This window comes from Galendromus occidentalis, unplaced genomic scaffold, assembly GCF_000255335.2.
Source record: "Galendromus occidentalis unplaced genomic scaffold, Mocc_1.1 scf7180000077501, whole genome shotgun sequence".
NCBI classification, from domain to species: Eukaryota; Metazoa; Arthropoda; class Arachnida; order Mesostigmata; family Phytoseiidae; genus Galendromus; species Galendromus occidentalis.
The window spans coordinates 21,455-41,065 of NW_003805489.1; the positions used below are offsets into that span (position 1 = coordinate 21,455).

Here is a 19,611-nt window from a genome sequence, read left to right on the forward strand (position 1 = left end):
TCCCTTGCTAGCTTGATGGGATTGGCTGCGAAATCTGTTCCATTCTTGAGGGTCACTCGCTGACCTATTCTCTCGACGATCCCACCGATGTAGTCGGCAATCTTCTCCAGTGTTTCTCTACGCTTTCCTCATCAACTCTTTCAAATTCCAATAAATAATTGATAAATGTATCTGGCTAATTGGCTAATCAGGTCTTCCCGCTCTCTCGACATTCCTGACATCAAGTTGATCTCGGAGTGCCGTCTACTATGTAGTTCGCTGCTGCCACCGATACCGTTTTGACCGGTTAGAAACCCGTCGAAGGGTAATTTCGCTGCTGAGCTCTGTTTGAAGAACTAGGCTCGGATTGGGACAGTGAACATGTGATCGAACAATCCCGCATCACAGATCATATATATTAGCACAATTCCGTTCTGTCTACAGCTGAACTTGTCCCCTGACTTCCAAAGGGTGACTTGTCCGATTCTCGCCGCGAGTTTCGTCCAAACTTCCTTGAGGGCACCGTTTAGATTCGATCCTGACTCGCAGCGGTCGCAGCGTACGGTAGGTTCAGATAGTAGTAAGGCAAGTATCCCTCAGCGTTCGTCATTTGCGCTTGGTAGTCGTAGTACGAAGACGGCTGGGCAGCAGCGGCGGCTGCGAGAGCTGTAACGATGAATTTTTAATCCATTGAGATTGAGACCCATCAAAACGGAGTCGGCATCGGATTTCACGAGACCCCTACTTCGATTCGGAGTTGAATTCGAAAGCTAATCATTGGGTCTACTCACCGTTCGCAGAGGTCGCTTGGGCCGCTGTCGCCGCGGCGTTTTGAGGAGGCGCTGTCGGAACCGCTGGGGGTGTCTGGAGCAAGGCCGCGGCTTGAGCCGGAGTCAACCCGGCGGCGGGGTTCGCGGCAGCTGCTGCAGCTAGATAGGGCTGGTACAAGTATGGATTGACCCTGGAAGAATTTTCCGGATGTCATAAGTTGAATTTTTCACGCTTGAAGTTTTCGCGTTCCGGGCGAGAATCACTGGGCCCTAATTTACGCGAGCCGCCCCGACAAATTCGGGAACGGTGGGGCGTCTCTTTCCGCCCTCGAGTATCACGCGCGCAAAGTGTTCGATCAATTTTTCAATCGTAAGCCCGCACCGAAGACGCGGATCCGGATCATGGCTCTCCGGCCGGCCCAGCGTGTGGAGGTGCGCTGGAATGGCTCTCCCCATCGGACCCTTAATGGAGAGTTCCAGGATCAAACGACGCTGGCGCCGCGCCGGCGAATTCGCGCCTGAGACGACTTCGTGACTTTTGCAGTGGAAGCCCAGAGCGCTCGGGAATCTGTTGTAGGGCGAGACTCCCCACGGTTCGGCGTGAGGAAAGCTCACGTGCGAGCTATCGGAGAAGACCTCGAAGTTTCCTCACCCGGCGGCTGTGTTGTACTGTTGAGCTGCTGCTGCTGCCTGCAATAGGGCTGCTGGATATGCAGAGGCCGCACGCAAGGCAGCTGTTGTTGGACATATGGGGAAGCCGGTGAACAAGTCTGTGATGAGGCCTGAAATGGGTGAGGCTACCGGAATAATAGAAAAGCTTATCATTGAAGATTCATTAGCGGAGAAGATTATCGATCGTAGGATCCAGCCGGGATTCCCAATCATATATCAAGAAACTCCGAGTTTTGAGAGAGCAAGATTCCGTCTGCAAAACTGGATTTCCGTGCTCAGGACAAAGTTTTCAATAGGGAGGAGAATCCTCACCATTCAGCTGTTGAACGCTTGCTCGCGGCTTAGCTCCGAGATAAGCGAGATTAACGTTCGCCTTTCTTCCGTCGATAATGGGGTTGGGTTCCTTAACAGCTCGCTCCGCGGCTTCGCGATCAGCCATGGTCACCTGCGGATAATCGAGTGAGCTCAAATAGGCGACCTCGGAAACGACTCGGATTAAGGAGAGGTCCGAATGACAATCATCCCGTCTGCCCAATGGTCAAGTTCACGATCTGGGGACATTTCGACGATCAGAATGAAATCAAGAGATGGCATCAGCAGTCGGCGAGGAGACGGCGGCTGGGGGAAATTCTCTCATCTGCGTAAAACGGGTCAGAATCCGAGTCGTGTCAAAAAATCGACCCAACAGATCGCGACGATATGGTCGCTAAGGAAACATGCAACATAAATCTTTCCCTTCGTCTCTCTGAGATCGGAGAGCTCTCTCGAGGAGAGGCTCCGTTTTCGTGCTCTCTTCTCCATTCCGCCTGATCGAAAAACGGTCTTCCATACGGGAATGTCTTCCTACTATTTTCACGATTATGTCTTGAAACTCGTCTCTCTCTTCCCCCGTTACCTCGATTAGGGGGATTCCCAATCTGTCTTGAAACCGAGCTCTGGAAGCAGAGGATTTAACCTCAATGATGATGCTCATCTGAAATTTTTCCGGGGAAATTCCCCCGATCGATGGCACTGTCTCTCAGGCTTTCTCTCGACGACTCGATATCACCAATCATACTTATCACTTATAGTCTCTCCCATTTGCAGTCTTTTATTCGCGCATTGTTTCATAGAATCTGCGGCTGACAATCCGAAGGTTTACCGAGTACCGAATTCAAGGCGACAGATTGATGATTTGTCTTTGGATGTTTTCGGCCTCCGCATGACTTATTGTGGCAAAAAATAAGCCGCGTAAAAGGTTATCATTATGTCTGAGATGTTCCCCCGCTGAAAACTCGGGGTCTTCTTCGTTCTATTCCATCCTCGGTTGCGGCGAACTTCCGTGGTCCAGTCTCGAAGGGAATCGCCCACGGGAGGGATCTGTCTTCTCGATTCTCCAGCAGAGCTTTCAACAGCCGCGCAGCGCTTCTAACTCCCTGGTTTGGGCTTCGCCCGAAAGGTTCGCGTGCTCAGCCGTCCCGAGCCGGTTCTCCAGAAATAGCCCAACTGGTTGTTGACTTCTAGCAGCTATGCTCGTTCCTCTACGCGCTGCTCTATCTCGCCAGAGACTCGTACCCGTATATCTAACCCTAGTCGTTTCTAACAAGGGAAAACCGCTTCTGCCCCAATGCTAGGCCGGGCCGTTTCGACATTCGCTCTTCAATCCGCGTTGAGTTTTTGGGCGGGTTCTCTGCTTTTAACGTTCGTCGAGCTCTCCGCGATCAGGGACCGAGTCTTCGCTTTCCGGTTCGCTCAACTGCCGGAATCAGAGATCTCCGCAGTGGTGACTGATGAATAGTCCCAGAGGAAGCCGAGCTTCTCAGTCAATCTTTTTCCAGAAGCTTTTTCTCGCGCTGATCTTCCGGAGAGGAGGGAGCTCAGAACGATGATGTCGTCCATCGAGGAAGCTCGATTCGGGCATAGCCCTTGAATCGAACTACAACAGCCTATCAAATGCGCCTATATCAATCGATGGAGTCGTTCGAGGAGAACAGAGGCGGAAGCTTCGGAGGGATGTCGGAGTCGATTGTAGATACCATGATTTCCCATCCTCAATCGCGAAGCAAGTTCGTGGTATGAAATTCCCGGGATTGAGTGGGCTAGTCCGCCAAGGCAAGTCTCGAAACAAGGTCGGAGACAAGGGACGGTCGGCGTGGCGAGTTATCTAACGTTGCTCTCTGAAGCAATCACTCCAGCCTCTACAGACGGCGAGATTGGAGCAGAGAGGAACATTAACTTGATTCGATTTCTCCCGTGGGGGATTCACAGGTGTGTTTGTGTACGCACGCGCTCTCGATGATAGTGTGAGATCTTCAGAGAGCACGAGCATGGAGTCAAAGTGACTCTCCGCGAGGGGGGCGAACCCATCCCCGACGACTGATACCTTGGCAGGGGCGCGGAGTTCGAAGACAGCATCGAGTACCTTTTGCCCTCCCTTCTGAATCCAAAAATCCTCATCCAATACTTGTGAAATTAGTGGAACCTTATTTTATTCTTGAGCACAGGGTCGAATTAAGATAGCGCCGATTTACTCGCAGTGGCCTGGCGTCGCATCGATAGCCGTGACGACTTGGTGAAAGCAATTACGAAGGATTCGATCGAACTCGAAGCCGTTCACGCTCTGACAACTGAATACAACTGATCAGATTAGATTCACAGTGGAATTCTCGCTCAGTTGAGGTAGAGCCGTACCATTGGTGCCTGCACGCGTCGAACGTGAGCGGTAGCGCTCATCACGTGACTGCTTGTCACGGCACTCGCTCGATCGAAGTTATCGACCTTCTTTTCTTCCGAGTCAGACAGAAGACAGAGAGAAAAAAAACACCAATCACTGCACATCAAACTTCACCAACTTTCACATACCGTGACGACTTCGGCGGTAAGTTCGCCTCTCGAGCGACTCAACTCTGAACGTGGTTGGTTCGTTAACAGTGGCGTTCGTCAATTCCTTCTGAAAGATCTCGACTTTGAGTATTAGACCGCCCCAATTGAGCTTCACTCAAGTCAAACTACGAACTCAACGAACGACTCCAGCACACGCTCCATTATTAGCAACACTCAAATCAGCAAAAATGATCGAACAAAACCAAGAAACCAGAGGAAAACAACAACACGACTTTTCAGGAACTCTAAACACAACTTCAGAGACCAGCTTTCGACTTTTCAATTCAATTCTCCGACCCGGAAGCCCTCCGGGGCGATCAATGAGGATCCCGTCGACTCTCATGTTCCAGGTCGGCTGCGTGTTTCGTACACATAGATCCCTGAGTTCTCGGCTTCGCTGCCTATGGGAGCTAGGTGTGGTCTCTGAATCATGGTTTCGTGGTGATTTCGGGGTTTCACGGGCGGCTGGGAAAACTGAATGATATTCTCATCCTCATCAGTCCCCTGCGTTGTGATTCGAGTCTAGAACGAGATCATCTCCGTCGCGTGGGAGTTCGTTTGAGACGTGTCGCATATTAAGTTCGAGCTAAATCAAGTCGATGCGTCAAGTCAACGGAATCAATCCGACTACAATCGTTCGTTTCCGAGAGCGAACGAGCAACCTATCATCTAGCAGCGGTGGCGCCTATTGGAGGAACGACGAGACACCCACATGTGAATTTGCTTCACGCATCAAAGCTTTCCGTGTGCACGGAGTTTTCAGCACCATAGAAGGCGTCGTTGAGTGTTGAACGTATCGCAGAAGGACGTTCTCCCTGTTCGGAAGCATAGCGTCGCCCGAAGTCGTTCCTCAGGCTCGAATTTCGACGAAAAGGCAGGAATCTCGTAGAACTTCGTATGAGCTCCCTTTCCCAAGGGGTAGTTGAGCAGATCAAATCTTGCCGATTTCTCACTCTTCATCGAACGGGAGCCGAATCGAGGATTTCGTGTCAGTCCTTTCAGCATCCATCACATGGAAAGCGATGGATTGATGCAGCCAGCCTGGAAAAACGTTTCCCGGCCCACGCTGTGCTTCCACGACCGTAGACGGTTCAATGGGTCGATATTCCTCCCCTGACCACCTCGAGTGTCGTTACAACTCGTAACCATTTTAGCTCAGCCCAGAACTCGGGCGTCCCACGCTCCGATTTTCTCCCATTTTGTCGCCGAGCTACTCTCGAATACACGCGTAGTGAGTATGCCCTATCTGAACCGCTCGTTCCCGCTCGCAGACTGATGACGCTTTTTTGTGCATCCGCCGACGACCAAGGTGACTCACTCAGAGCTGGTTATAAGCCTCAAGTAGCAGCCGTTTCCTAGTCTTTGGATAGGTATCCGCAGTCAGGACAGCAGAAAAGCATGTGCGCAACATGTGCTATGGTTCTCTCAACTCCCGTTAGCCAGTCAGGTGCTATCGGGTCGGACGGACGTTCGCTCGTTCGTTCGGTCTCGCTCTCAATGGATATTCCTCTCATCGTTCAAGCGCCGGCCGGCCGTCGCGTCGCCAGAACTCAACTTGCTCGGCAGAAGGACCGACCACGTGTTCTGTTCTCATAGATGCGTCCAGCATCATAAGAGCATGCGACGAAGCGTCTCACAACGATTCATCTCTAGACTCGAACCATTTGTCCAGGGCCATTAGGCATTCGTACGCGGAAGCGACCGCAGAAGCTGCCCCCTCAGACACGGCGACCGCGTTCCGCTGTAGGACCCGCGCTCAGGGGCATTCGACGCCGTCGGGGCCGCCGAAGGCAGACCCTCCACCCAAGGAAATAAGAGAAACCTCAAAGACCATCTGATGCTTATTCTGGTGGCCCTGGTAAATTCCTCGATTGTTGAGCGAAATCTATGTCAAATCTGGGACCTTAGTTCAGAGGATGGTCTCCAATTCTCGACGTCCGCCGACTCGTAGACTCCACTTCCACTAGGAAGATCGTCAAGGGAAATGGTGGTGTCAGGGCTCTCCTGCTTAGACTTCTGTAGAGCTTCACCTTGGCCGCGAGTGTCAGTCGAAACTGTCTCGAGAAAAAAATCGCACAAAAGTCCACAGCTGCCCGGATTCTTGTCCCCGCAATCGCCATGAATCACGTATCCCTACGGGCTCTGTGCATTTTGGCCTCTGCGCCATTTCAGGTCGAAATTCCGATCCATACGCGTGCCGCTGTGGGTGAATTTCCGCTCAACAGGTCCCATTACCGCGAGTGCAATAATGAATTCCACGAATTATTCATTTGTAGGTCCTCCATGACTTTAATCAGAGGACGGGGAAGCCGAGACGGACTTGAGATCCGCAAAGCGGGGCTATATTTTCTTTTCTCACTGACAGTCGCCCGGAGCTTCCGCATCGCTGCTTGGTTTGTTGGTGGGCTGGTGATTTGCTGTGATGGAGAAGAGCAGAACCAGTTTCTCCAGCGTCTCCAGGTAACGGGTGTTGCATGGGATTGTATGTAAATAGATTTCTCTCCTTTGTTTCTGTCCGTCTGAGATGGGGAGCAACCGGTAGGCTGACTGGCAAACCAGTCGACCGACCGGCCGGCTGGCTGGTCGCTTGATTGACTTATTCCATCGCGCAGCTTCCTAACATATCCGAGCGGCCCCAGAGACGCCACAGAGGCCCGGGGTCGAGATTCTTGAGCTCTGCCTGCTGACTGGCTGAGTCAGAATCGCAGCCGCGGCCTTTTTCCGCGACAACGCTCTGACTCGTTATCAGCAGAATGTATCTCGTCGTGGAGCTTGCCACGTTGAAATCTAGTTTGCACATGTGTTCTCCGTCGAACCGGACGAGCTATCGAACGATGAGCGAGATGGGGCTTGCAGGTCAGGTTCGAAGGGAAGTACAAATTTCAGAATCGGACCCGATGAGAACGTGCTCCAGAGAGTTCCGATGCCATGGCGCGCTGCTAGGAAGTGAGCGCCGACCACCCATTTTCCGGGAACGATTTTCCATTACGAATATGTGATTGTTTACGCCGAGTCAGAGAGCTCCCGAAGCGAATGGGTTTTCCGAGCCCGGGTCCCGGACCTTTCTTTCGGACGGCCACAAAGATCTGAGGAATGGGTGAATCGAGCGGAGCACATTACCCTTCGAACGATGTGAGCAGCGAGAAACCGAGAAAAAAGCACGAGAAAACGAAAGGAAGCAAAAAATAGGAGGACGCCAATACTAGTCTAGCCATCTCCGATCCGATGATCATGGAAGCGGCCAGCGATTCCATGAACTGACAAATCCTAGTCTATCTATGAAGTTCCGGCTGGACGAGGTGCTCTCCCCGTTCCACGACTTCGATTCAACCACTTCGTTCACACGGAACGCTTCACTCTCGAGACCTTCTCTTCCCTCTAGACCTCAAGGGAAAACTCTAGTGAAGTTTAGTTGAGTGCGGAACAGCAATATCGAGAAGTCCATCCACCATAATCCCACCGCAACCAGGCCTCAACGCTGCTGGGTTAAGGTGCTCAACTTCAGATCACCAGATCTAGGAGAAAATTTAGGGATACACTTACGAATCCGTAGCCTCTCGATTTGCCCGTCTGCCGATCGGTGATGACGACCGCTTCTTCGATGTCTCCGAAGACCTCGAAGAACTGCCGAAGACTTTTGTCGGTGGTATGGTAAGGCAGACCACCGACGAAAATCTTCGTAAACGTCGTGTCCTTCTGCAAGATGTCGGCTTGCATCGTGTCTCGGGAGTCCGGAGTCACAGTCACAAATCTGCAGAACAGAATCCCAGATTCTGAACCCAAGGTATCCCGCCGTAGAGTGGATGAGGATACGCGCACTTCGACCTGTTGCTCGCGAAGTTCGGCACTTTAAAGCGAAGGTTTGAACTGAGGACGTCGTGTCGCAGAACCCGCTCGTCACGGGATCCTACGAGACGAGAGAACGCTTGACCCTGTACGAACGGCTCAAAGAATGTAGTAGTCTGTTCAGTGAGCTAGCTAGCTTGTCGCCGGTGAACTCTAAGTAGGCTCCGCTGTTCTACAGTGGCGGATTGTGCGCTCTGAGACTACAGGCCGCGCTGCAGGCCGGGCGAATGCGCCGCACCACAGGAGAGGGTGGTCATGATGGAAAGAGGCAAGAGTCTGGGGTAAGATTGAACTCGGGGCCTCGGTTCCGAAACACTGGAATATCGTGCGGATCACCCGAATATTCGGCTGTTGATTTTTTTCCTCTTCATCTCCGTCCTTGGCGAAGATGAAGGGGACGTATTACCGGGAGAAGTTTATTTGCCCTGTCGGGTCCAGGAAACTCATCGAACTGCTTCATCCGACGGGGGCACAAGGTGGGATTCCGCTCCAAGACCGGAGTCAAACTTTGCCCCTGTAAATTGTGGATGCCTCTGGAAACCGTAGCACTCCCCAGAGACCTCGGCACAACCCATTCGGAGACACCGCCGAGTGGCACGCTGACGATACTGATCCACCCGCCATCTATCCCCATCCCAATGAGGAGGCTCCAAGAATTCAGTTCCACTTTTTCACCTTGGACATATATTTGCGTAAGTCGGCTCCGGGGAAAGTTGGCGATCGGGAGCTGTCAGATCAGCGGCGGAGATTTCTTCGGCCACTCTGCCAAATGTTTCGACCATCTTCGGCACGCCCTTGAAGTCGACGCCGACGGAGCGAGAAACGGGTAGAGTGAGATAGAGTCGATTAACAGCTGCGCGGTAAACACCAGATAGTGTTCCTCCGGGTACTCCTGCTCGAATATTTCCGATCGGTCGTTTTCGGTCTCCCGAACTCCCGAGGACCGGTATTCAGTCTCGATGCTCATGGTCAGCTGATAGTACAATACCGACTGCAAGCCCCTGGAAACGAGAGTTTGGGGCCCGACACAGAGCACAGCTCCCTGAATGACGTACGCGCCCACTCCAGACCTCGGACGTGCGGTTCCGAGTCCCGCAACGTAGCCAGCGCTCGTAGCTTATACTCGAGCCGATAGCGAACAGGTCCACTGAGTGAACCTCGTAGATCTCATACAGAGAGTCGAATTATCGAGTAGGTATCCACCCCGTCCGTCCGTGAAGCGATGCACTGACTCAAACTCTAGGGGAAAAATGGCAGTCAGAATCGAAAACCCTTCAGAAAGCATGGACCGATATCCAGAGATCCGCGGGGCTCGAGCTGCCCGCGAGTCACCGGTTCTCCTCCCTCCGGCATCAGCTGGCCAACAGCCAGAGTTTGGAGGCGAATAAGTTTCCCTTTCTAGAAGTTCATCACCTCCGGATCCCTAAATGTGACTCTTGAGCTCGAGTTTCATCATAGACCCCAACGAATTTATTTCGAATCGGCGGAAGCGAGTTCCCGCATCCCGTAGCGCGTCGAGTCTCCTCATCTGGTCCCCGATAGCCATGAAGGATGACAATGTTCAGATCTTTATCCAAAATGATCCCGAAAAGCTCAGCGGGACAAATGTTGATTGTACCCACTTTATTAGTTTCGTGTAAATGTGTAGATGGATACTGTGCCTTCACCGTGAGGTAAGCGCCGCGACACTCTGTGAAAACCGCCTGGGGAACTATTCCGTGGAGGGTTGGTCGAGGGAGGGAACTGAATAACTTTCTGCAAGAGTCCTGCAATCTAAGCATGTTCCTGAACGTTCCTGGGTATGTTCGTCATCGGAAAGAGCGTCCGCCTACGAAAATGTAGCGTGGTTGGTGAAAATACCTGTGCCGTACATCTCCGTGCGACTCTATGTGACGGTTGAAGCCACTCCGGGGAATCGAGGTCCTGTCACGACTCACCATCGACTCGATAGGAACCGTGTTAGGCAGTAACTTATTGAATCGCGAGAGATCGCCCTGAACTCTGTGTGATGGCAAGCTCTACGAAATAATTCGCCTTAATCCAGGGCCAAGTTGATGTCTATCAATTAGGATCCCGAGTTTTTTAATCCATGAGATCCACGCGGAATCCGGAGCTTCGCTGCGCAAATCTCAGCTTCGCTTCGGGTGTGCCTAGCGACGATGTCACCCCGTCGGGAGTTGACGACTCCGCAACGGACCTGCGACCGGTGTGGGTTCTTTGCATTTCGAATTCCAGTTGGGGGAAGAAGAAAGGAGCGAAGGCTCATCCAGCTCCTCTGGTAACCATATAATTCGTAGCCAGGACCGTCGGAAAAAAAATGAGCTCGCCCGATGTCCCTCAAAGTCACAGGGAAGATCATCGGTATCATTTCTCTCTCTCTCCACCAAGAACAGAAAAGAAATCATTCGAGTTTGCCTCCTGTGCCAAACAAGTACAAGATCTGCCGGGAACCTGGTCGACCAACGATTCTTCGGCATCTCCCTAACCCTGTGGGCGATTCCCGTTTCGGATACTAGACTACAAGCCTTGAGTGTAGTCGAAAGTCAGAAACCCGCCGGCGGCTTTTTCTGCTTACCACCGCGTCTGCTCTCCATCGCGTCTGCTAGAATTTCGCTCTCGCGGGCTCCGAAAACTTTGAAGATAACGGAGACCTCAGTCTGGCTCAGCTCACATTCAACACCGTATGCTCACGGAAATATCGTCCTGGACTTATCCTGTAAATTGTTCGAGCAATGCTGGAGCCCGCCATATGTCTTCAAATTTGAATTTTGGCGCCGTCTAATTGACCACGCCTAAGTGCGATGGTGGCCGGTGGCGGACACCGGACATGACGTCAAACGTGGCTGAAGTAGTTTGTTGTTGATATGTTTATTATGGTGGTCGGTGGTGAGACGGTTAACAGGGTCTAGACCGTGGCTCGAGTAAGTCTAACCAGAGCTACTTTTCGAGAAGTCCCCGCCGAAGGCGTCAAACTCTCTGTTGGAGCGGACGCAACGACGAGCCGCCGCTGCCGTTTCTGCTGCCACCGCCGCCACTCGAGCTGCAGAAATAACGTCGTCTAACGAGCAGCCAAGCAGCCAGCCTGCCCGACGACGTACTGACTGACTGCTACGATCATCAAGCAACAAACAGCGGTAGCAGCCACCCTTAGCGAATCATCGGAGTTTCGAACAAAGAAAACATACCACACCGACTGAGTCATTCGAACACGCTCGCGTTCTCCGACTTCTGTCAGATCGGGAGTTCGTACAGTTCTTCAAGAACAGACGAAGATCAGTTCCGTCTTAATTCGTGAGCGGCACCTGCATCCCAGGCAGCTGCTGTTGCGGGTGATCAACAGAGTGTTATGAGTCTGTTCTGGTGAATCAGTGACTGGTCGAGGATCTTCTCCGCGTCCGTAGCTTGTCGGGGCTTCACGGCTCTAGAAGCTGGCGGCATCTGCTCTTCCGCTCGGTGGACCGCCAGAGTGTCGCGAGTGAGGCCGAGGGAACATCGGTTGTAGTTGCGGCATCAGCGAACGATCTCCAGAGATCGTCGTCGACGTCGTTGCTGCCGTCATTGTTGTTATTGTCGTTAGTGTTGTTCGTCAAGATCATCGTCGCTGAGTCGGTGGCTCGACCGTTCTGGCTCGAACAGTCGAACTACGATCTCTTCACTTGCGTCGGCATAATAGATTTATCGTGCATTCGTTTCGGAGCTGTTTCTGCCAGGGACGTAGCTTTCCACAGTGAGTTTTTTTGTGCCGCTGTGACTTATAGTTAGCGACCGATTCGACTGGCTGTGCGTGTGAGTGTGTTATTCCTCGGCGTTCGATTATTTTTAATCATCATCATCAACACCGTAGTGAGCAAGCAACAACAGCAGCAGCAGCAAAAACCACGAGCCTGCAAATCGAACTCCTGTGAATCTGCACTACTATCGACACGACTTCCGAGAGGAGGAAATATCGCAATCCGGTCCGACATCTCGCTTTGTCTGTGATTGAGGAAAAGTCGAGATACTGGATCCTAACACACAACCGTGAAAATGAATCGGGAGTACGATCATCTGTTCAAACTCCTCATCATCGGAGACAGTGGTAAGTAGAACTCCACGACGGACGAGAGTTAGCATTACCGTGTTGACTTTTTTCTGTCTTTTCCTCGGAGGAGTCACCCGTAAGTAGTGGTCGGTGCTCCGGGAAACTCATCGACGCTGCTTTCTATCGATCACGTCCCTGGCCTACTGTGTCCTCCGAATCGCCGGAGTTCCGCCGAGGCTCCGGTGAGCCATGAACTCGGAAATCTGTGACGCACAGAATTCGGCCTCATGCGGAATTTTCGGTCTGCAAAGGATCGCGTGTCTACGATGTGCCTGCGGACTGATTTTAATAGCGACATGGTACAAAAAAACAGAGGCCTTCGGAGTAGCATGAGAGCTCGTGCTCGAAGAGCTTCAGGGGTGTTGCTCTGGCTCGGGGAGCATCCGAGGCTCCTTTCTCTGATCATTTCTCCACAGCCTCGGATCAGGCGCAGAAATTGATTCCGTCTCTTTGGACTTCTCTCCAGCTCGATCTGATCACCGTCAGACGGAGAAATGTCGTCTACAGCCGGTTGGATATGACCGTCGTTGAGCTCTCAGAGACGATTCGAATGCGTGCAATTTAAATCAACGGTCAGCGGAATGAAGGCGGGATCTGGCTGACGTGTATGATTTAGGGGAAAAACTGCTTTCGAGAGCTTTCTATGTGACACTCGAAGGCCCCTAGACAGAATCTCGCGGATATTCGACTAATACTCTCGTGGATAGGCTCGGATTGGAGTCCATTCTTTCTCCGTTCGATCACAACATAGAGGCGTTTCTGGCTCACTGGCGACAGGTGAGCAGCAGCAGCAGCACCGCCGGCCACCAATACGAGCAGAATCATGTTAACGGATTTGATGGCGCCGGCTACCAGCGGCTGAAAGCGGCGCTCCGAAGTGGTCGATCCGAGCGTCCGGTCGCGTACATTAGTCATTCGGCGACTTGCATGCCGGCGGCGACGAGCTAGGGACCTGGAAGCACTTCCCCTGGTCATCTTCTGGAACAGAACACCGAAGGCAATCTGACGACACCTAGTCGGGCGTATGAGTCTCGATTTGTGTTCGCGTCATCCCGAACAGCCGAGCGTACTCCACCGCCAACTCCTTAGGGTTCCGCTCCGCTTTACTAGATTCGCACAATACACGAATACTCCTAGAGCTAGAAGCTGCGTCTTTCTCGCTTCTCCCGATATGTCCCGTTCGATTCATGGGGGGAAAACTTCGATTCGCTCACCCCGCCTCGTGCCCGTCCCTTCGGACTATTTCATCTCGCAACTGAGGCTGATCCTGGAAAGATTTTCCAACGGAAAAGGGAGAGTATATGTCAATGTTGATATTCATCGAGGCGTGATTCAGACGCGACGGTTTCGCCGGACGCGGCACACAAGTTGAGCGGTGAGTCATTTAAGGGACGACGGCTGCTGTACTGGAGCCTCTCTGTATAGTCTCGCCGAATGAAACGAGGAAAGAAAGCGATCATCAAGCGGGAAAGAAGAAAAACACGATCCCGATGGATGGGCGAATCGGACCTACCAGCGTTGCGTGATGCTTGCCCTCATAATCGGCTTTGACCGAGTTTGTTCCCATGGCCGGTCAGCCGATCAGTCCGCCGACGGGAACTTCACGAGCAGAGAAGTTGACCTGTCAGTAGAGCGCCGTTCCACAATTGATTCAACAGGCTGCGCGAAGTGCCGCGAGAATCTTGTCCACGCTCATCGCACGACACCGACGGTCCCTCTGGAGCTTATTCCGACGTGCCCTTCCGCATGATTGGTATTGGGAATGGAGACGGAAAGACATATGATGAGTTGCTCCCCCTTGTCGAAGAAACAGCGCGAGGGTCGCTGAGGTATTCGAAAAGAATAAGGAAACGATCTCGACATTCCGCTCGGCATCCGCCTTCGTATTCGACATCACATGGCCGGGCCGAATAACCCATTCAATGATTATTATCAAACGCCTCATCGTCAGCGTCCGCCGGTTTCGAGGTCACGTGATGATGTCAGGATAAACGGCTTCATTTGCTTAGATTATATCCACTCTAAGCGGCCGAGAGCCGCACGGTCGGTCTTACTACTGCCGGTGCCGGAAGAATATTTTTGGAGCAGAGTAAGGTACCTCTGGCTCCACTTTCTTCCCGAACAACACATGTATTCAATGGTTCGCGATGCTCGGACGAGAATGCCCCGGAACGCCTCAGCGCACGCTCTGAAATCAATTGTTGCTGATATCCTCTTACTCTTCGCCGTTCTTCCCCCGTGTCTGATAAGTGATAAGATCATATGGTGATCCCCGATCATCATTAGGTCTTCATTCGGATTCGCGCGTCTCGTGCGTCGAGTCAAGCCCAGACAGACGAAAATAGATCTTCACGATGGATCAATATCATGGGGATCCCTATGAGACCTTCCTTGGTGTGAACGCCCGCATTCAATCTCCGACTTCCGTGTCCAATATTATCAACTTGCTCCGTGCAGTTCTTGAATTCCTCTCCTGAAAATGATAACGGAATTCTCTCGCGTTTCAGGTGTTGGGAAAAGCAGTTTGCTGCTCCGATTTGCCGATAACACATTCTCTGGTAAGTTCTTCGAGTGTTCCAATACGGTGAAACAAGGTGCTATACATACTATTCGCATATCCTATTCGTTTGACCTGATACATTGGTCAGCGGATTCAAGACCCTTGTCCACCGACAGGTAATTACATCACCACCATAGGCGTGGACTTCAAAATCCGCACTATAGAGGTGGATGGGGAGCGTGTTAAACTTCAAATCTGGGACACGGCTGGCCAAGAACGCTTCAGGACGATCACATCAACGTATTACAGGTATGCTCAGAGACCCTCCCGGGAGGAGCTTCGATTCCGAGCGCTCCTGGCGATTGCTGGAACGAAATTTTCTGTTTGTTTTATGAGCGATGATCAATGGATATATTTTAGTGGGCTGAGCGGTCGCTGCCATAAGTCATGCTTTTCCCACAGGGGGACGCATGGTGTGATTGTAGTTTACGATGTTACGAATGGCGAGAGCTTCGCAAACGTCAAACGTTGGTTACACGAGATTGATCAGAACTGCGACGTGGTCAACCGAATACTCGGTATGTGACCGCATTACTTGGTCGGGTCACTCGGAGCTTTCACTGATCCGACTCATCCGATCCTGAGACTGATAAATATTTTTTTCAACACCTGGAGCACCTTCGATAAACTCAATGTTTGCCTATCACCTCCAGTTGGGAACAAAAACGATGACCCGCAGAGGAAGGTCGTGCTCACCGAAGACGCACAGGCGTTCGCCGATCGTATGAACATCGAGTTGTTCGAGACTTCCGCTAAAGACAACTTCAATGTCGAAGAGATGTTTAATGCAGTGACGAGGATGGTGCTCAAAACCAAAAAAGTAAGAATCGCCGAAAGATCCCGTCCCGGCGAAACATTCCGCTCGACGTTTCCCTTTTCTTCATTCCGTCAGCAGAGATATAATCTGTCATTGCTTTCCGCAGGAGGAACTTCGCGATAACCTGATGACATCGAAAAATGATAACGTCAGGTTACGGAAGAATCAGAAGGGCAAGAAAGGAAGCAAGTGCTGCTCTTAACCTACTGACAGTGTGAGCATCATCAGTACGAGCGGAAATTTCCAATTCAAACCAAGTCCATGTCACCTCTCGGAGCTCTTCGTGTCGGGACGCCCTCTCCGGAGTCCTCAATTTAATTGTCGTCTTGGAAGGGGAAGAATATTTATGGGAAAACGCAGGGATACGACACGGGCCACGAAGCTCCGGACCGACCTCGCGAGAGAAATCACACACCATATCCGCTCAGAACACATGGTCGTGGGCACGCATCATCGTAGAGATGTGGCGAATTCGAAAAAGCAAGCCTCCGTTTTCGGGCGAACAAATTAGCCAAACGAACACTGGTGCTCATTCGGAAAAAGCGGAGGACTGAAGAAAGTCGGGCGCAATTCACAGAATGTAGTAAAGGATCACGAGCTACGAGAGAAATTCCGGAGCGGATTTTATTCTTTCGAAATTTTGTGCAGATCGGTCTCTCGAGAAATTATCTCGTGACTCGAACAGGCGTTACTTTCTTCAATAGATCGATGTGAGCGAGTCAAATGTGTCTGCGAATACCTGAAACCTTACTGGTAGGGCGCTCTCCTTCACTGTGTTTTATGAATGATGTCGATGGCTCACTATTCAGCATGGGTCGTTCTCCTTGGGTCATTTCCTCCTCTAATCCGATCGATGCATCGGTCTCCGTGATGATTTCCACGAACAACTGACCTGGACGATTGTCCAGTACCGACCGTCGAAGTTCTCTCGAGTGGCTCGATAACTGCAGATAGAACATTTTTGCGAAAATACTCTCGCTCCTCACGGTATGCGCGTCGCGAGTTTTCCGCGCAACGGGAATATCGGGTCATCCCCAAAGTGGAGCATGGCAACCGTGAGCTGATTACGTAGGCTGGTCCTGAGGCTTGAAGGATGGCGGAACTCCCTCAGCAGCTTTGAGCCGCGGTAAGATTCCGGTCGGGTTTTCGGGAGAGATTTTGTCGTACGTTCCTCATAGGCAATGCTGTCATGACGACACTGGCGGGGGAGCTTATCATTAATGAGAACATCGTCTCATTCCAGCAGGGTCGACCGGCCGCATCGGCTTCGGCAAGTCTGTCATCGGAGGGATTTAGAAAACCCCGAAGCGACTGATGATCGGATTGAAATCGAAGATTCGTAACTGAGGGAACTTTTTCGGATCCTCGAGGGAAGTACCGGTTGATCAGGAGTAGACGTCGGCGTCGCCTCGAGATAGCCGAGGGATTCCCCCGATACGGAGCCCACGTGGAGTTCATCGGATTCCGATCACAGAAGCATTAGACTCTTGCCGCTCCAGCTGCGAATCGGTGCTGGTTCGAGACTACCGTAGACCTTCGGGTCCGACTGCACACCCATAGGACATGTTGTCTGAAAGTTGAGTTTGTTAGAGACTGAGATGGCGGCGATGACAACGATAAAGATAATGATGTCATAGGACGTACGTTAGCGACAGAAGTTCAATGGTATTATATCGCGCGAAGGTGTTACAAAAAGCCCATTTCAAAAAGGAATTCTTACGATATCTGCAATACTGCTGCACTGGAAAGATGGAATGAATCAAAGCAAAAGTAGGTAATGAACTCTGTTGAAACAGCTGTTTTCCTCCTCCCATTACTCGATTGGAGTTCTGCAGTTGTAGTTTTATTCCTTCTGGAAAGACGTTTTTAGGGCGATTCTCGACGATCGTTGTCGATGCACGTCGTAGATGAGGGCGGCGACGACGGAGGGAGCCCTACACTAGACAGAAGCTTACAACCCTATGTCGTTTGTTCGGAGCTAGAGCTAATGATTGAATATTGTCACGATTATCAACGTTTACTGGTGTCTCTATGAAACGATCATTGCCAATAAAGTGAGGGACACCGGTGTGCAAAGAAGTGTGTGAACGTGCGAAAAACTAAACGGGCATGAGAGTGAATGACCAAGAAAGATTGAGATAATAGAACCAGAGTTTCATATAATCGTGTACTCGGCCAAACCCGCCGTGGAGAGGCCTAACTCGAGGCTGTGACCGGGCTATTTCAATTGAAAATTCGACTAGTTGGAGAGGATTAGAGTCTTATTAAAGTCTACGAGTCGGCATGACTTTGCCGTCGAGGGAAATTACGTTGTTTTCTTTTCCGTAGGACAGCTTAACATGATGGATCTCGGATAAGCTTCTCGGGATGAGTGCATCAGTGCGTAGTATTCATTCCTCGAGGTTCCGGGGTGTGTGTCGATAGAGAGCGGCGCGATTGAGCATGGAAATCAAGGAATGGCGGAAATCAAGAAGACGTCTCAATCTCTGGTATTATTCAGTTCTAAGGAGAGGGTCGAATCATTATGCTAGCGACCAGCTTTCCGATAATGACGACAGCCGAGATACATCATCCTGTAGAGGCATAGAGTACCTAAGCAAAGGAGCGGGCTGTCCGGAGGATCCTCCAGCGGATTACCAAACGTTTCAATCATCTCGTTCATGACCGATAGCATCTCCTGCACGCGTGGGATTCCAGGACAAGCCTTGAGGAAGAGTCTGACATGAGGTAAATAAAGGGTCAGGTCACCATGGGGATAGGCCCAGACGTAGAGGGGGCAAAGTGATTTTCAGTTTGAGCTTCCGATGCGTGCACCATCCGACCGTCTTGCTTTCCCCACCTCGAAAATAGGGGAGACCACCCGTCAAGCAAATCTCTCGAATCCCAGAGCCGCCGTGGCATCCCTCTTCCATGAATCATCCTACGTGAGTTCATTGATGCGGTGAGGACCGAATGCGAGTCCTGGAAAAAGGTGCTCCATGAGCAGGAAGAGAAAACGAAACAGTAAGGGAGAAGGAAGAACGAAGTTCAAGAATATAATGTGAACATTGCTTCGCGTCCGCCTCCTCGACAATGTTCAACAGACGTGACGAGGGACACGTGGCGGATTCTATATCGACGACTCAGCTTCCCTTTTAACAAAGAATCTCTTCACCATCACGCGTCGTGGAGATCCAAATACGCTCCAGACTTCCGGGAGAGCCCTACCGGATTACAATATTTCGTCAATTCCTTCTCACAACGGAAGATGGTCTGTGACAAATGACGAAACAAAAATCCGCAGGGACTCGGGATCCGCGACGCGACGCTTCATTGAAACAGCTGGATTGTGCGATGAGCTTCGCTCACTGAGCTCCATGGCTTGGATTTCGGGAGGGGACAGGAGCTCAATGAGCCTGTAATAGATACAGGGGAAATTCTTCACACAGAGAGATACAAACAATGAGTGTCCAAGGGGGGCATTATCCTTTATCGTCAAAGTATTTCCCGATGCATCTCTCGGAGAAGTGGTCGTCGCCTCAATGAGACCCTTGGTTCTTCGAGCGTCTTGCTAACTATGCCACCCTCGACACTGATTTCCGATTAGGTTGTAGGTGTATACCTCCGTACCGTAGTCCAAATCGAGGTGTTCGAGCCAGATTCAGCCCTGGGAGTTTTTTTCATGCAGACGAAGACCACCCCAACCGATTCCATACGGACGGCTTCCCTCCTGATGATCAGTCGGGACATCGGTGGAGTTTACCGAACCTCGCATCAGAGACACAATGGAGCCGCCGCGTCACGGAACTGATGGGGGATTCTGCAGTCTTGGGAGCTGCGATTACGTCCAGGTGAACAACATCGGCGGGGCAACGTTTCTCCACCTCTAAAGCCAGCATTTTTTCCTCTTGTCTTTTGCAGAACAGTCGCTGCCTGAAGTGGAGTTCGCAATCTCTCTCAGTGGGGTCGAGAGCCCAAGATCGAATCGTTTCCGGATAGTTTCCGAATCGAGCGGAGTCTCCCCATTCAGCTCGTTTCCGAGTTC

General features: G+C 51.5%; 2 protein-coding genes across 2 annotated transcripts; one reads left to right on the top strand and one right to left on the bottom strand.

Annotated features, from left to right (window-relative positions):
• Nucleotides 1-505: 505 nt before the first annotated feature.
• On the bottom strand, nucleotides 506-8,000 carry LOC108864684 (RNA-binding protein 38-like). The gene is made up of 5 exons (XM_029112434.1): nucleotides 7,827-8,000; nucleotides 1,734-1,866; nucleotides 1,402-1,546; nucleotides 771-940; nucleotides 506-645 (listed from the first exon to the last, which is right to left on the bottom strand). The coding sequence occupies exons 1-5, from the start codon at nucleotides 7,998-8,000 to the stop codon at nucleotides 506-508; spliced, it is 762 nt and encodes a 253-aa protein (XP_028968267.1).
• Nucleotides 8,001-11,892: 3,892 nt separating this feature from the next.
• Nucleotides 11,893-16,593, top strand: Rab35 (RAS oncogene family member Rab35). The gene is made up of 6 exons (XM_018640811.1): nucleotides 11,893-12,207; nucleotides 14,718-14,768; nucleotides 14,887-15,019; nucleotides 15,173-15,288; nucleotides 15,424-15,590; nucleotides 15,694-16,593. The coding sequence occupies exons 1-6, from the start codon at nucleotides 12,156-12,158 to the stop codon at nucleotides 15,787-15,789; spliced, it is 615 nt and encodes a 204-aa protein (XP_018496327.1). The 5' UTR covers nucleotides 11,893-12,155; the 3' UTR covers nucleotides 15,790-16,593.
• The last annotated feature ends 3,018 nt before the right edge of the window (nucleotides 16,594-19,611 follow it).